This window comes from Pithys albifrons, chromosome 5 (genome assembly GCF_047495875.1).
Source record: "Pithys albifrons albifrons isolate INPA30051 chromosome 5, PitAlb_v1, whole genome shotgun sequence".
Lineage (NCBI taxonomy): Eukaryota > Metazoa > Chordata > Aves > Passeriformes > Thamnophilidae > Pithys > Pithys albifrons.
The window spans coordinates 72,253,733-72,271,011 of record NC_092462.1 but is presented as its reverse complement, the minus strand read 5'-3'; the positions used below and the strand labels follow the sequence as shown (position 1 = coordinate 72,271,011).

General features: G+C 39.9%; 1 protein-coding gene across 5 annotated transcripts in view; it reads left to right on the top strand.

Moving 5' to 3' along the window:
• The window catches only part of CTNNA2 (catenin alpha 2), a 511,524-nt gene that overhangs the window by 377,787 nt on the left and 116,458 nt on the right, over positions 1-17,279 (top strand). For all 5 annotated transcript variants that reach the window (XM_071557036.1, XM_071557037.1, XM_071557039.1 and 2 more), the window contains one exon: positions 6,522-6,602. In XM_071557036.1, coding sequence (XP_071413137.1) covers positions 6,522-6,602 — 81 coding nt within the window. The remainder of the gene's footprint in view (positions 1-6,521; positions 6,603-17,279) is intronic.

Genomic DNA, 17,279 nt, shown 5'->3' with positions numbered 1-17,279 from the left:
CAAAGCAGTGTGGGCAGCAGGGCAGGGAGCGATTCTGCCCCTCTGCTCAGGTGAGGCCCACCTGCAGAGCTGCCTCCAGCTCTGGGTTCCCCAGCACAGGAAGGACACTGACCTTTTTTACCCCCTTTATGCAAAATTACTTTTTTTTTTCCTCCTCAAGAGAAAAAGTCAGTTATTAAAAGGAAAAGGGAACGGACAAATTTTCATTGCACAGGAAGTGTTTCTCTCCAGCACAATTGAGGTGATTGCAAACCTCCAATGCAGCAATTTTGAATAAATTCTAACCCCAAAATAATTCATAAGAATAGACATAGGATAAAATCCCAGAGCTGAGTAAAACAGTAATTCATGTTCATACCACGCTTCCAAGAGGCTTCTTGCCATACTATTTTTCCTTAAATTAATTTACTTTAAGGTGTCTTCTTCAGCTCATCCACACAGGAAGCACACAGATTTTGTGGAACTTGTTTTCCTGACCCATCTCCCTGGTAACCAGCTAGGATTTCCAACTTCCACTGACATTTAGTCTCTACTTACTTCTAGAATATATACTTTAGCCTTTTCCTGACCCAAAATTAATCATCTTCTGTCAGAAGGGGACTATGTATTGGTATGTTTAAACCCAGATTTCTGCTTTAAGGCACTGATGCAGCCTCTGTCTGTTGTTCAAAATGTTCTTCCTCTCACTACTAAGCTTCTCTTCATCACTTTTAAAAGGTCTATTGAATGTGGGCATAGTTTTAAAAGAGTGATGTTGTTCAATATTTAAAATAAAATACTAGGACAGATATATTTTTGAGCAGCAATTTATGCCTTAATAAAACATTGTGGTATTGAAGTTCTGAATAAACTGTAAATGATGGAATCCTCTACCCATGGGATGATGAAAATATAAGAATATATCAAGATTTGGTAGCTTTTGGATCAATAGATAATCTTTCCACCTGTCTCCTGGAGGCTAAATTACTGGAAGCAGCAGTGAGAGTGTCCTGGACATGAACACTTATTGTGGTGGGAGATTCAGCTTTCTCAGATATTTTGGCTTATATCTAAACCAGCAGAGAATGCAGAGGAAGTTGTGAAAACAGTAGTTCCAAAACTTCTTACGTAGTTTTAGACTATTGTTATTATTGCTGTTGTTGATGATGATGTTATTGTTAAAGTGAAACACTGAGCTTCCAAATGATGCACTTTAAAGGAAAAGGGTAACAACACTCTAATATCACTCACTCAGTTGTCCCACATGTTGGGGTTTTTTCTGTGACCTTCTGTTGTAGGTCTGTAGTGGCTGCACTATAGACCCCTTGTTTTATAGGTCACTATTATCAGCTTTATTCAACTGGCATCGATTATAATTTTTTTTTTTAAAAAATAACATGCTCAAAATAGTGAATTTGCATTTTTACATAACTCTAAGTGATCCCTCCTAACTTTTCACTACAGGGATATTTGTTACAAAAGCATCTATCTTTAAAGTAATAATTTTGGAAGTAGCAATTTTATTTGCTTCATGTGGTGAAATTTAAGCTCTGTGATTTCCATGTTGGTGGTATCTGGAATTATTCAGAACAAGCAACACAGTTACAGTCTGGAGCATCTTCCGAGTCTGAGCATATCTCCTTCAAAATGCCCTGTGTCTCTGGGCTGATTGGCCTATCCTTGTCTGGATTCTGTGAAACTCTTGATTAGAAAAGAACATCCTGTTGTCTTATGCTGATCAAAACAGTTCTGTAGTGAGAAAATCACAGGATATAAATGTCCTGGATAGTTGTGATAAATATTTGGGGAGTTTTATATTTTACTTGAACAGTATAAACTGTGAACAGCCCATGAAAAGAAGGAAAAGAGGGAGGAGCAAAAAGGTCTTTTTTTTAAAAAGGAAAAACAGTGTCATATCTCAGCAGAGATCATTCTAGCAGATGCTGAAATTTCTTACCATCCTTAAGTACTTTTTATTATTAATTTATTATTTTTCCTAACTAAATGAAGTTGAAGTTCCAGTTATAACTAAGTGCTTACCTTAATATTGTGCAGTTTTAACTGTGAATTTGCTTAATATAAAGAGGAAGCTGATTGTATTCTATCCTTGTTTTAGTCTTCAAGTAATATTGTTGACACTGGTTGCAACTCTAGGCATTTTCTAGAGCAATAGGACAATCCATACCTTGATTTCTTCCACTTGGCAGGCATGGATGTATTGCAAAGCTACACAGCTTCTCATGCCAGGTGGCAAATGAGGCTTTAAAATGATCTTCAGGGAGCTGCATCTTATATTATGGGATCTGGGAGAGGGACTGCAGCCTTGGGGAGGAATGGAGTGCAAGAGCCACTCCTGCCCTGGGGCCCTCTGCAGCCAGCACAGCCCCTGCTCAGGATCCCATGGGAATTCGCTCATCCTGAGCAACTGAGGATACATCAAACAGGCAGGGAAGAGCTCTGAGGAAATCAGAATGGAAGTGAGAGACTGAGAAAATTGTTTGCATACATCTCAAGTACAAGCTGTATGCAAATGCTATTAATGGTCACAAGAAACCAAGGACTTCATTCATATATTCTTCTGTAGCAAAGTTCTCCTCCTCACACCATGAATAGATGTCATTCTGTCCATAGGGACTGTGAATACAGATATTTTGACATTCAAGGACTTCTGTGCATTTATCCTCCTTCTCTTTTTATCCAAATGCCAGCAGCAATTTTTGCTTCCTTTTTAGCCCAGAGTATCTTTCTTCTCTTTGTGGAAAAAGATTAACGGAGAAATGGCAAAAGCCTCAATACTAAACTTTAACATTTTTTTCAGGAAACCACTAAATTCCCTTCTATCCCTTCTAGGAATGAAGGCCAAAAAATTATCACACAGCAACAATAATATAAGAGTATTTAAGGACTTAAATAAATAAACTTTAATAAACTTATATTTTCAGCACAGAGCAGATGGTGTTTGACAGACCTCCCTGAAGCTATGTAGCATCACATGCCATGCTAGTTATTTTTCAATAATGTGATTTACTAAACAAATTTCTCCTTCTTTGAAATCATGTGGTGAAGAAGGCGTTTTGTATACAAATTAAAAGGCAGTAGCCATTTCATAAGTAACAGGTGAAGGACAAATAAAATCTGTGGATAAGTAAAAATCATACAGGATGTAAGACTTACATTTATATTTGTATGTGTTGATGAAATATTGCCATTGAGAGCTCAGTTTCATCTGCGTCCACTTGGTTTGAGTGCCTGTTGTCCAGCACAGGCTGGTTCATCCCATTTAGCATCTCAGTGGGCACGATTTGGGCAGTTGCTCAGAGCAATTGGGAACAGGGTTTTTTCTGGCTTGGATGGAGAAGGAACTGGCCAGATGGATATTGGCAGTTTGTATTGGGTGGCCTGAGGGTCACAGAAGGGTTCCCAGTTGTCTTGTGTTTCACAGTAGATGTGCCCTGAGGGCCACTGTTCATGTGAACACTATTTATTTAAAACTAGACTCAAAAAGTTACAGGATAGATTTGAAGATAGGCTTAGGAGAGGTTCTAGGTGTAGGCTACCATGGGACTGCTCTCAGTGAGGATTCCCTCCTGTGAGCAGCACTGTGCTGGTTTGAAGGTGAACCAGCAGGGGAAATGAACTCACCACGAGAGAGATTATAAGTCAGACCTAAAATTTAATAATAATATTACAATAACAACAATGACACAAAAGGGAAATTGCTTTCAACTCACAAAACCCCAGCAGTATAACCCAGTGTCCTGGGGCACAAACCCAAGGGGGTTTGTTTGCCCTTGTGCTGAGACCCCTGTGGTTCCCCCAAGTCCAGAGCAAAAGGAAATGAAAAACCTGTTGGTGCAGGCGAGGGCTGTGGTCTGGGCGAGAGCGGAGATCTCCTCCTGTCAAGGTCCTGCTGCTGCTCTGGATCCAATGAGAAGTGCCCGAGGTCTTCTTACCCACCACTTATGTACCCTCAGGGAGCACTCAGTCCCTCCCCCTGGGTGGGGACTCACACAATGGGTGATTAACTCTGGGAGCCAGGGGGTGTTGAGCTGTTGATGGCCCATTAGCAGCTCCGCCCCCTCAGGCTGGGTGTGAAGGTGATAATGGCTCCCTGGGCAGCTGCTGCTAATGGCCCATTGACCTTGGGGAATGAATAGAGGGGGTAGAATACACAGCTTTGATCACCTCCACACAGGGTTAGCTGGTCCCTCCTGCTGAACTAGGACAAGCACAAAATACCCAGATTAGGAACCAAAATTACAAACTTTAAGGTCGACCTCCAAATTTCTACTTTTTGCCAATGACCAGAAGCCTTTTCTCCTGAATGGTGCAGTTCATCACGTGCTTAATTTATTCAGTGTCACTCTTTCCCATAGCTGATAACCTGGAAGAAGTCCCAAGTTCCTGCTCAAGGACAACTTTTTGACCCCCTAAATGGGTGCCTAGCATTAATTGTGGGTGATGAACACAAAATATATCTGCCCTGCATGAGATCAGTGAAGAACTAGTTGTTTTGTCTGAGAGCTGTAAAATGCCATTCCTATATTAAGTGTGATGGTGTTTGCTCTTTGATTATTTACATTGTGTTAATATTCACAGCAATTTTCCCCAGTTTAACAAATTATTCCCTGATTTTATTGAAAAGAAAAAAAAATGCAACAAACAAAGATTATCTTAGCCCTAGAAAAAAAAGTCTTCACGTGTTTTCTGTGGTTATGGATCTTCCTAAGTCAGGCCATTATAGCTTAAACAATGAGAAGGAAGAGAAGAATTTAAACAATATAAAAGAAATTGAATTATTTGACTGGGACAATAAAACAGCCCTGGAAAGTAATGTCACCAAGGAAACTTGGTTCAGCGAGTGCACAGAGCACAGCTGCAGTAATTTTCTTCTTTTAAGTTTTCTTAGAATATAGCTTTGCAGTCTTAAGTAACCAGAACCTGACTGGGACTGGCTCATGTGGCAGTCCCTGCTGAACCATTCCAGCAGCTAGGAGAGGCTTCCTATACCAAACTTCTCTGCCTCAGCTTTCTTGTGAAATTCCAGCTTGAAAAGCAAGCTTTGATTGTGTGCACATATGACAGCTGCTGTCTTGAACAAAATACCAGGGACTGAATTGAGGACATCTAAAACTAAAAGCCTGTGCTGACACTGTTTAAGGCTAAAGAGATGTAGTTCTTCAGCTGGGGACCAGAAGAACTCAGTCAAAGGATGAGCACAAGAAAAGGGAGATAAAAATACCAGCGGGTGACACAGATGCCTCCTCTTGTGTGATAGCAAATGCTTTCTCTCTCTGTTTTCTGGTGTCAATTTGTATGATTAACTCCAGAATTTGTAATGGATTCTTTTTAGGAAGCTAAGAGGTAAATTTATGTTTTGTATTAAATTCTGGTGGCACTTGATATTGTCGTGTTTGAATTTGCAAAGGAAAAAGGGGGATGGTTTTTTGCAGTTTTCTAAAGGATCATAAAAGGTTTGGCCTCATGTCATAATTAGAATTAGTGGCAATAACAGAAAGCAGGCGTTCTCTGGAATGAAAGCATCAAGCAAAGGCTGGAACAGAGGCCACTTGCCAATGCAGAGCTGATAACCAGGCAGGCCATGTGAGAGACCACTATTGAAAGGGGATGTTTAATCCCCATCCCACCCCAAAAGTGACTTCTCAATAGTTCCCAGAAAAGTCTGCTATTAGGCTCAGCTGGAGATAGAAAATCACTCTTAATCATATGCAAGGAACAATTCTAAATAGGAGCATTTGAAAACAGCCTTGGGAAGGAAAGTGTACTGCCAGGAAGAATGGGAGATCATTTTAATTCTTGATGAAAAGCTTTCAAACAGAGTTCAATGTGTAAGAGATGTGACAAATCTTTAGAGAAGCAGTTTTCTCTTAAAAGAAAGGTAATACAGTTAACAAAGTCACTTAATGCTTTTTGTGTCATTGAACCTAGAAAGGTATTTTTTCCCCATTGGTTATGAGCCACAAAAAGCTTTTTTTTCCTCCCTTTTTAATCTTCCAGAAGAGTTTTGCTTTGAGACTTCCTGCAGGAAAGTGTTTTAAGTGGAATTCTTCTTTATACTACACCTAATGTCTGCCAATATGAGTCCTGCTACAGGCATAGGGACCATTTTTCTTCTGTCCTCAAGCTGTGTTGGTGCTTATTATCATGTTTAACATTCCCAGTGCCTGGCAGGATGGAGATTAGAAACTCTTAATATTCATTTTATAGTGAAAGGTCTTGCCAGATTTTTGGAGTATTAACTATATAATATATGCACATAATTTAGTGGTGGAAAAGTTCTGAACTTTCTGGTGAGTCACCTTACTCTTTGTTCTTATCACTCCAGGATTGTTTTTAAATAGTTTTCTATGCCTCCCTCACATAAACATGCTAAAAACATTACATTGGAAACAACAACTTGATGGAAGCAAACAAAAAAAGTGCACAGGTTTCCTCTGATAAATCTTTACTATTTTTTTATAAAGTGTATATTTTTATGAGTATTTTTTCTCTAACACTAAGATTTGTGGGTTTTTTAACAGACTGGAAGAAAGGAGAAGGGGGACCCACTCAACATTGCTATTGACAAGATGACCAAGAAAACACGAGACCTTCGAAGACAGGTAAACTGTGCTTTTTATAATGCTTGATTTGCCAAGGAAACATAAACTTTTCCTCTTAGGACTGGTTTGGCCACATGTAGAGGTATAAAGAATTTTTGTCCTTATTTAGACATGACTCTAAATTGCCCATGACATTAAGCAAAGCAGTAGTATTTCCTGTGACAAAAAAAAAAAAAAAAAGAGTGGGAATGTATTCCAAGTGTAACCTCCAATGTCCCAATGTGTGGGAGGGTGGGCAGATTGGCCAGACCTTCCCTGCCTTTGCAGCCCATAAAAACACTGGCATATGTGCTTATCTGTGTTTATTTGAATGCTCTCATGGAAATAACAGGAAAGATGAGCAGAATATGGAAAAAAATTGTAAGAGCAGAATATTTTCAAAGAAAACTTCCAAGGTAAATAAATAAAGAGCCTATGAACATATAGAGAGGGCTAATAAACAGGAAGTTGCCCAGGGAGGTGGTGGATTCCCCATCCCTGCAAATATTCAAAAAGGTCCTTTAAAGGTCCCTTCTAACTCCAACTATTCTATGATTTTATGAATAATTGTAAAACACAGTTTAAACCTAAAGGTTGTCTTTCTTATATTACATTTATAATTGTGTTTGGTAATAAGACTGAAAGATTAATTGAAAAAGCTTGAGATGGAAAAGAATAGAAGGGAGATTTGCAAAAGAAAAGGGATAAATCCTCCATAGGTTTCTCTTTACATCTTTAAGTTAAGGCAGGGCAGATTGCCTCTTTTTATCTCTTTTTTTGCTCCTTTTGAGATGGTCCCAATTCTGCATTTTCTGTAATTAATATTATTATTAGCAGTAGTATTAATAATAATTAATAGAATATGAACAATGATAACAACAACAACAACAATAATAATAATAGTAAGTGATCTATCAAAGATTGCCTTGGTGAAAATGATCCCTAATTTAGAAAACTGCAAGACCAAGCAAGGACTTAAATGTGTCTTCAGATGCCTATTTGCAACACGATGGTTTTGGAAAGAGTGGCCCCTGTAGGCATCTTGAAATCAGTGCTGTGCACTGCTCAAGCTCAGTTCATTTCAGCTCTTCCTTAACTCTCAGCAAATGGGTTTGAAGATCATATTCTTGGAGCTTATTTTTCCAAATAATAAACCTATTGCAATGGACTTAGAGACAATATGAATCACTGGCTCTCCTCTGTAAAGCCTAGAACCACATCTGCTGCTCAGCTAATGACAGAAGAAAGATCTCTGCCCTTGTAACCTCCAGATTTGTGGGATCCTGGATTCTGCAGTGGAGCTGGTACCATGTGTTGCCTCCCACCCCTGTTCTTATTGCTTCAAGGAAGTAGCAGACTAACACATGAGTTGCTGTTCTGTGTGAGGCTCTCAGCAGTTGCCTGAATTACTCATCTCTAAAGCCAAATTTACTCTGAAACGTGATATAAAAATGGCACTTTTCTTAATACACTGTCTGCTTCTCATGTATATTCAGCCCTGTGGAGTGTTCAGTCTCAGAAGGTTGGAACTCTGCATGTGGGTAAAGTGAAGCACATGTAAAGTATTTTCCTGCTTGGAAATGAATCTTTTAATATAGTTTCTGATATTTATGAAAGTTTAGCACGTAGGTATAATGTTTATTAAATTGTGGCAGGTGCTAGTAAACTAATTGAGATTAGATCATAATTGTGCTGCGTTTTGCACAAACGTAGGGGGAGAAAGCCTCTGCTTTCCACGATGTGCATTGACTATAAATCATGATCCCTCAAAATCATGGTCAGTGTTCTGCTTCATCAGATGCATAATCAACAGTACACTTGTGTGTGTCTGCCCTGGACACTCCCTGCTGAATTTCAGGGTGTGAGGGGGTCACTGAGGGCCTGGTTTAATGACTGGGGAGAGCCTTGAAGGCAAAGGAGAAATGAGCTGTTGGTGAGATCACGGAGTTCCACTATTTCAGTCTTACTATTTTGAGATAAATCATTAGAGAGACAACCAACTTTGAGTACCATGATGCCTTTTGTTCTAATGAATCCCTTTTAAGGCTTACTTTGCAGACTTTTGAAGCTTAATGTTAACAACATAAAACTAGACAATCTACAACATACGTTCCAGTGGTGAAGAAGATATATATATTTCATTTGGTAGTCAAGCTCCCTTGTAAGTCTGCAGTAATCACCCATCTAAGACTGATTTTCCTTTCTCTCCCCAGGTTACTTAGCTCTTTATTTCTGAGATTTGATTTCATTATCCATAGAACATGCAGACATGTGAAATGATTGGGGATGGAATGCACGGTGCTAAAATTCTGCCTCACAATTTTACAGTCACTTCAATATTTCTTATTCTGATGGAGTTACATCTTTTAAAGTCATCATTTAAACTCTCCTGGGCATTGGGAAACTATTATGGAGATCTAATTATATATCTTACTATAAACTGCAGGAGGAATATCTACCTAAGTCAGACTGAACAAGTTCTTGGAAGCAGACACGTCTCACCAGCCCACAGCTCACTACTGCCATTCATTACTTGATTTTCTCAGATGCACAGAATGGTTTGGGTTGGAAGGGACCTTAAAGACTATCTAGTTATAACCTCCCTGCCATGGGCAGGGACACCTTCCACCAGCCCAGGTTGCTCCAAGCCCTGTCCAGCCTGGCCTTGGATACTTCCAGGGATGGGGCAGTCACAGCTTCTCTGCCCAACCTGTGCCAGGACCTCCCCACTCTCCTAGGGAAGAATTCCTTTCCAATATCTAATCTAACCCTGCCCTTTGTAAGTTTGAAGCCATTCATTTGCCCTGTCCCTTCAGGCCCTTGTCCAAAGTCTCTCTCCAGCTCTCTTGGAGCCCCTTTAGGTACTGGACTGTGCTAGAAGATCTCCTGCTCTTCTCCAGGCTGAACAGCCCCAACTTATTCAGCCTTTCATTTTGAACAAGCTGGAAACCACACAGAGTTCTGTGTCTGTTAATAAGTTTTGCCAATTGGCAGGATTTGGGGTCTTTTTTTCCTCCTGGTATGCAAGTCTGTAGTTAAAAAACAAAAACAACAAAAAACAAAACAAAAACAAACAAAAAACCAACAAAAAAAAACCTCAAAAAAACCCAAGAAAAAGACAAGACAAACCCTAAAATCTAGACAAAGGCATCCTTCACTGTGTGGCACAGCCAGCCAGCCCAGCAGCAGCATGCTGTTTGATGCCAGTTATTTTGTTTGTTTGCTTCTCCTCCATAGCAGGAAAAAGAAATACCAGCCCTGTAGTTTAAATGCTGCAGGTAATCCCAAAGCAGCAGGCACACCCAGGATCACAGCTCTGCAGTGACATTGAGAGGCAGACAGGCAGGAAGGGCACACCAAAGAGCTTGGCTGGCACACCAGCTGGATGCCCAGTGAGGCCACCATGCTCTGTGGATCTTCTGGAGGGGTGTGAGCAGAGCACAGCTGTTCTGCTGCCACCACCAGGGGTGCCTCACCTGTCAGTGCCACTGCCCTGCCCTGCTGCCACCCTCTCTCCTCATTTGTTTGCTGTGCCTGGGCTTGTTCATAGAATCATAGAATCAGTTGGGTTGGAAGAGACCTCCGAGATGATCAAGTCCAACCAGATCATGGCACTCAGTGCTACATCCAGTCTCAGTTTAAAAACCACCAGGGTTGGAGAATCCACCACCTCCCTGGGCAGCCCATTCCAATGCCTGACCACTCTCTCTGTAAAGAACTTCTTCTGGATATCCAACTTAAATTTCCCCTGGCAGAGCTTAAGCCCATTCCCTCTTGTCTTACTGTTGGTTGCCTGAGGGAAGAGACCATTCCCCACCTGGCTACGACATCCCCTCAGGTAGTTGTAGAGAGTAATGAGGTGTCCCCTGAGCCTCCTCTTCTCCAGGCTAAACACCCCCAGCTCCCTCAGCCTCTCCCCACAGCACTTGTGCTCCAGTCCCTTCTCCAGCCTCGTTGCTCTTCTCTGGCCCCACTCCAGCCCCTCAATATCTTTCCTGAACGGAGGGGCCCAGATCTGAACACAACACTCAGGCCCCTTCGAGCCAGTCGCCTTCCCCCTGAGGTGTCACAACCAACACCACTCATTTTCTCTAGGAGAGCAGGAATCTGTGCTGCTGTTACTACCAACAGAGCAGCCTGGCTGCACTCTTTCTGTCCAGTCAAGCCAGACTAAGACTTCCTATGCCTCCAAGTGGAAGGAATTGTACAGAAATAAGGTTTTTATCAGCAGTTCTGTTTGTACTGGAAACGATGCTCTCACACAGCTGTTAAGGGCAATCCATCCACATCCTGCAGGCTGAGGTTTATGTTAGCACTGAAGCCTCTTAGAAATACTGCATGAAATACATACAGCACAGAAAACTCTCACTTTCTTAAAAACTGAAAAACATCAGAAATCACCCAGAAACTGAATTTTGAAAACAATCAAAATATAAAAAATAGAAGTCTGACAGTGTTGAAGAGTCCAGTGTGGATTTTTTTCAGTGGTTTCAAATTTTCATTTTGAAAATTCATAATTTATTTTTAGCTTACCGTTAATATTTGCACATTAATAAATATTGAAAATTAAACCCACATTTTTGCAATGGCCAAGAAAGTTTCCCATTGTTTGAGGCATTTTGATAATTTTCAATTTTTCAGATTTTATTTGAAAATAGAAAAAAGCAAAAGTTAAAAAGTACTGTATTTTTTTAATGTTGATTTTCTGCTTCTCCTTGCAGTTTTAGGCAACAAAACTTTACTAAAAAAATATATTAATAGGGACTCTGCAGTAGAAAGTCCAGAAATAACTGCATTAGCATGTAAATACTTCAGAATATTTGGACTGATGTCCTGGGCTTTTGCTTTAATAAAATGGATGCCTAATAGAAATTAATCCTATTTTTAGAGACCTAAGTTTGTGTGTGCAGTATAAAAAGGGTATTTTGCCATCTCATTATTTTTTGTGGCCCTAGACTGTCCTCAGCCTTTTGGACAGGTACCACAAAAAGCAGAATAGCATCACCTTCCTATGAGTAGCTACATGCAGTTAGGACCTAGGATGGTGATTTTACATATGGAAAGCTGTTCTTTATTTCTGGACTCAAAATACCTGTGCTTGTTCTCACAGCTAAAAGAATTCTTCACACCAGTCTCTGAGACAAAACATTCTAATTTAGTGTTTCTTTTTATCCAACAGATGGTTGGATTTGTTGTTCTTAAAGGTCTTTTCCAACCTTAATGATTCTTTGAAAAATCTCCTCTTCTCAGATTGTCTTTTCCAAATGACATCCTACAAACCTTTGAGGAGTACATATTGTGTAGACACAGGACTGAAAAACAAAACCAGCTGGATTAATGAAGTCTTGCTTTCCACAGTGTGTTACTGTCTCTATAGGGTTTCCAGCAGTAATCTCAGGTCCTCCCCTGTGCCCTCTGATTTTCATGTTTCATTTTCTCACACCCATTCTCTCCTCTCTGCTGCTGCCTCATAATCTGTAGCTCTCTTGTTACTCCAGGCTGATCAGTGAAATGCAAGATGTGAGGCTGGTTTTGGCTCCTGTGCAACCAGTACCCATGTGGTGGCTGCCCAGCTGGCACCTGTGTTAGTACACTGGCCAACCAGCTACTGACTTTACAGAACATATTTCCCTCCACAGGACTCTAATTCAGCTCACTGTTCTCCTACCCAGACAATTTTTCATCAATCCCCAGCTCTTCAGAATCCTTAAGATCTTTTCTGTCAGATGGTTTTAAAATTGGCCAACAGATTAAAATGTATTTGAAAAAAATGGGCAGTTTTTGTCATGAGCCTCATTTCTTCAGAAGACCAGTCCAGGAACAAAAGCCTTTATGATCATGACTGTGGTCCTGCTCTGCTCTACTCTGGTACCTGCAACTGCTAGTAATTGGTGTGGTGTAAGCATAGCATGCTGCTGTCCATAAAGAAACCCCTCAATATGATTTCTGGAGTGATGTGTAACTTGTTCTCCCATCTGACTTTCCAAGAAGGGATTTCAGGTGTGGCTGGGGTTTGTCCCTGGTACTGATGATTTAATCTCAGCTAGTTTGTGGACTGAAAGCTGAAAGATAAGAGCTTCCAAGATTCCTGCATTTGTTTGGATGAGTCGTCTCCTTCTTTCTAATGAATGTTGCTTGAGTTTAGGGTATTGATTCCTTCTCCTCAGTATCTGCTTTCCCCAATAGCCACTAATAGCCCTGGGAATGGAGACATGGGGTACTCAGATCAGGTTTGGCCATTTAGGCATGAACTAACATTAATAATGGCTGTGCTGTTGTGTCTTTCTATCAGCCACATGCTCAGACTTGTTCAGCCACATACTTTGCACCAGACAAATAAAAAAGTAAAAAAAAAAAATTATATATCCAGGTCATATTTGCCCTTTTTATACTTCTAATCAATTCTTTATGTGTCATGTAGTAAGAACATCCTTTGCCATGCCCCTTATGTATATTTGATTGGTCATTTCCATTGCCTTGTGCTAAGCTGTGCTCCTGCAAATACCTTTGTAAGACACTTGGTGGGCTTTGGGCATGATATTCATTGGTGTATTATCAGCCATATTCTCCAGCATATCTCCTCAATCTACACTTACTATGCTGCTTACCTTTTAGTCATGGAATATCCTTAGGAAGGCACCCACAAGGATAGTCAAACCCTTGATAGTAGTTTCAGTAGCTATATAAGGCTACAAGTCAAACTTTCTAAAGGTTAAAGTCGATGAGACAAATACCTCCTGTAATTAATTCATGCAAATTTGGTGAAACAAAGATCTGGGGGAGAACAACTTTATCACACTCAGTTTTTATCGACTTCATAGGCCTCTGGAAGTGCTCACACTTTGTTATTCCATGTTTAATATGGGTTAAAACAGTTTGAACCAGGGAACAGTCTTCAAAATTTTCTTAGGCTTCTCTGTCATATCTTTCTGTTCTGGCTCTTGAGTGGCAGCGTGTCTCCATTTGCTCTTTATGTCAGTCACTTCCATATAGATTAAGTTGTATTGCTGTTTATAAATGCCATTTGCAGTAAAAGAAATAAATGTTTAGCACTTTGAAACCTGCCAAAAATTGACACAGGCTCTAGAGAGACTCTCATAATAAAATCTATGAATATTAACTCATGGAATTAGACTGAAGGGACACCTAAAACTGAAAAAAATGTGTTCTGTTGGAACAGATTTTATCTCAGCCAACCCATACAATGTGAAGTATGTTATGGATAGACACTTATATGATGTCTTCAGTCTGTGAGCTTAAATCTCTCTATTCAAGTATATGCATAGGTTTCTTCTTTGCAGGATGTAAATGCTTTGAAGAAAACACAGGGCTTCCTCCAAAAGGGGAATTCTTATCATCATCTTTTTGCAGCAAAGCTACCGTCTCATAGACAGACCAGATGACTGACAAATGCTGCAGGGAGAGCCAGCAGCACCTAGAAATTAAATCTTGCTGCTCTGAATCATGATTAACTTACTTGATTTTTTTGTTTATTTTCTTTTCCTTCTACTGTGTTCTTTGAAGACAAGCAAGATTTAGTGTCTAGTTTTAGAAAAATAGTCTGAAGCACAGAAAATAAAGTTGCTTCTGAAACTGCCTCAGTTTAGGTATTCTGTGTTGTGGCAGCACTGGGAGGTGCACAGCATCTGTGTATTAAGATAGAGGCCCAAGGGAAGCAGGAGTGCTCAGAAAGCAAAAGATCTTCAGAAAAAAACCACTGAACCCAATTCTAATCAAACTTAACTGACAGAAGATGACAAATTCTTTTCTGTTTCTCGGAGAAGATGAAGAGTACACCCAAAGAAATATAAATCATCTTTAGGGGCAGGGGGAAGAGGAAAGAGGAGGAAAGAGAGAACTCTGAAAATCCACACCAGCTGATGTCAGTTAAGGAAACTGGGCGATGATATAAGGGAGTGGTTTTCCTTCAGTCTCCCTTCCAGTCAACAGAGACTTCATCTTGGCAGGGTGATTTGGGGTTTCAAGGGTGCATTTTGTACAAGCTCATCTTTCTTTGTGTATAGGGAAACAGGAGCAAACTGCTTCCTAATTTAGGCACCCTAAAGAGAAGAGCCCAAAGGTAGGTTTGTGGGAATGGTCCTTTGACTTTCAAGCCACTCAGCAGTTCAGCAACCAGGGCATTTCTAGGAGGGCTGGAGAAGCACCTTCTGCTTCTCATTGCCATTAAAGTAAGTTCTGATGTTCCCTTTGTTGCAGACAAGAGTGGCACTGGGTGGGGTTATAAATCCTGGAGGCAGCTTTTTTTTTAATTTGATATCTGTATAATTTAAGGAGAGCTAAAAACACAGAGAGAGGGGGTCATGGCCCTTTACTGAGCTAACATAACACTGAGAATTTGTAAGGGAGATGATACAGTGTTTTGAAGATGCAAAACTTCATGCAAGTGTTAAGTAGTAGCAGAATATCCAAGAAGGTTGTAACTTCAAAATTTAGTCTTGCATGAATGTTTACTAAAGATTTATTTTTTTAAGGCAAAGTTGAAGCAAGGCCACACTTAAATAGATGATCCACAGGACTCTTGCTAAGGTTGTGCTGTATTCCCAAAGAGGAGGTGTTGGCTGTTTCCAAGGGGAAGTGCAATGTTATTAGTAATATTGCCCCATCCTGTTGCATGAAAATGCTTCTTGGCAGAATGTTGGCCTTTTTTAAAGGGAGCCAGCCACAAGTCAGTCTGTCTTTGAGCCTAAGGCCACCTGTGGCATCAGCTCTTGCTCACTGGAAACTCAGCACCCCTCCTTGGTGCTTAATATGTTTTGTTTTCACTTGAGGTGACTCCAGTGCTCTTGAATATGGAAATCTGGGAGCTGCTTCCCAAAAGCAGGCTATCAAATGCTGATACAGATTTGTTTCTGTGCCAGTAGTACATGTTTATGGCTTGTATTCATTTAATGTGGGGGCACTGCATGGTGTGTGCTTCTGTAGTAGGTTTTTCTAGCAGCTTCTACAAAGGTTTCGGGCAGGAGTCCTGTGTCATACTGGCTTAGAAAGCAGAGACAGCAACGCTCCACTTGGAAAGTCCTTTACTCTTTCAGCTGCCACTGAATTTATGGCCTTGACACAACAGGGATACCCTGAATGTCTCCAGCTTGGACTGAAAGAACTGTGAGCCCCTGGCATGGTGTTCAATATTCCACTTTTCATCCTCCCCCTTTTCGTGGAATAACTGTTGTATTTACTTTTGGAAAGGACTTTTAGAAACATATCTCAAAATCTGATCTAAAAAATTAGAGACAATGAACTGTTACTTTAATTTTAATTAATAATGGTTTTGGCTGGAACTTCTTTGAGTGCACACGTCTTTGTCTCCCTCAAAATGCACTTCTAGGTGTTTATCACTGTGACATTGAGGTTTTTATGGTGCTCTGAAGTGCTTCAGAGGAAATGGAGAGTGCTTTAATACTGCTGATTTACTCTTTCAGGTCTGCAGTAATTTCCTTACTGCCTAATTATAAGGCTCTCTTTAATTTACTCTACACATAATGTTTACTGATGCACATATGGTGCCATATTTCAGGAAACTCTGCCCATATCAGGTGTTTTGGGTAAAACATTTTCATCAAATGAAGGGAACTTTGATCTGCAGCATAATACTCACGATGAATTGTTTTTGTGTGGCAAAAGCCAGAGTGTAGTAACTGTGGCTGCTTTTGCTTTTTGAAATAGGGACTTGATTTTATCCCTTTTTTCTTTTTTTTTTTAAACTGAGTGAAGTTGTGAGCACAGAGGTTTGACCTTTCAAAGTGGCTTGTGAAGAATTCTGAGACAAAACTCAGTGAACAGCTATATTGCATTAGAGGAGATTACTGCACATAGTTTGTGTATTGTTCCTCAAATAATGAGTCTTCATAAAAGCTCACATATTTCAACAAATCTTTGTGCTCACTACAGGACCTTTAGAAGATGCCAAGCTCTGTAATCACTGCAGAGACCCAAGTATGGGGTTTTTAGAACTTTTTATACTAAAAGACACTGTAAATTTGGAGAATTCTCCACAGAAGTGTATAATGTTGCTACATTAAAAAAAACAAACTACAAAACAAAACAACTATCCACAAACCAGACAAAAAAAAACTTGAAAAAACCCACCAGAAATGTATTTCAAGAAATTTCTGCTGATGGTAGTTTTACATAAAGAAGCTTACACTGTTCTGTATTGTCAGCTAAAGACCAACCTGTGGTCACATCAGCTAAAGAAATTTACAGAAGCTTGGATTTGTAAAGAAAAAATTGTGTGAATTTTTGATGTTGATTATAATGCTGTAGCACGAGGCAGGAAGCACAATAAATGTGGAGGAAAGCACAGTCCTGTCCAAAAGACTTCCATGATTTTTGTCTTCCTAATGGGTTTATGAGCAATGGCAAAGTACACAGAATTTAATTTCCAAACGGGATTTCAGCATTGCATTTATATCTTAATTGGCATTAATTTTGTTCAGTAACACCATTTCTAAGTGTTCTGAACTGTCTTTAATGTTACTTTCTACTGGTAGAAAGCAGCCAGAAATATGAAAATTTCGTTTTCAGATTTTACTTTGTAGAAATTACTGCAAAGGACAGGAAAACAATACGAAATGAAAATAAAACAGAAAAAAAGACAATGAAAAAACCCAAGTCTGTGATTTTGCTGCAGTGAGGACTTTTCTGAAAGGTATGGGTGATAATTGATGGTATCAGATA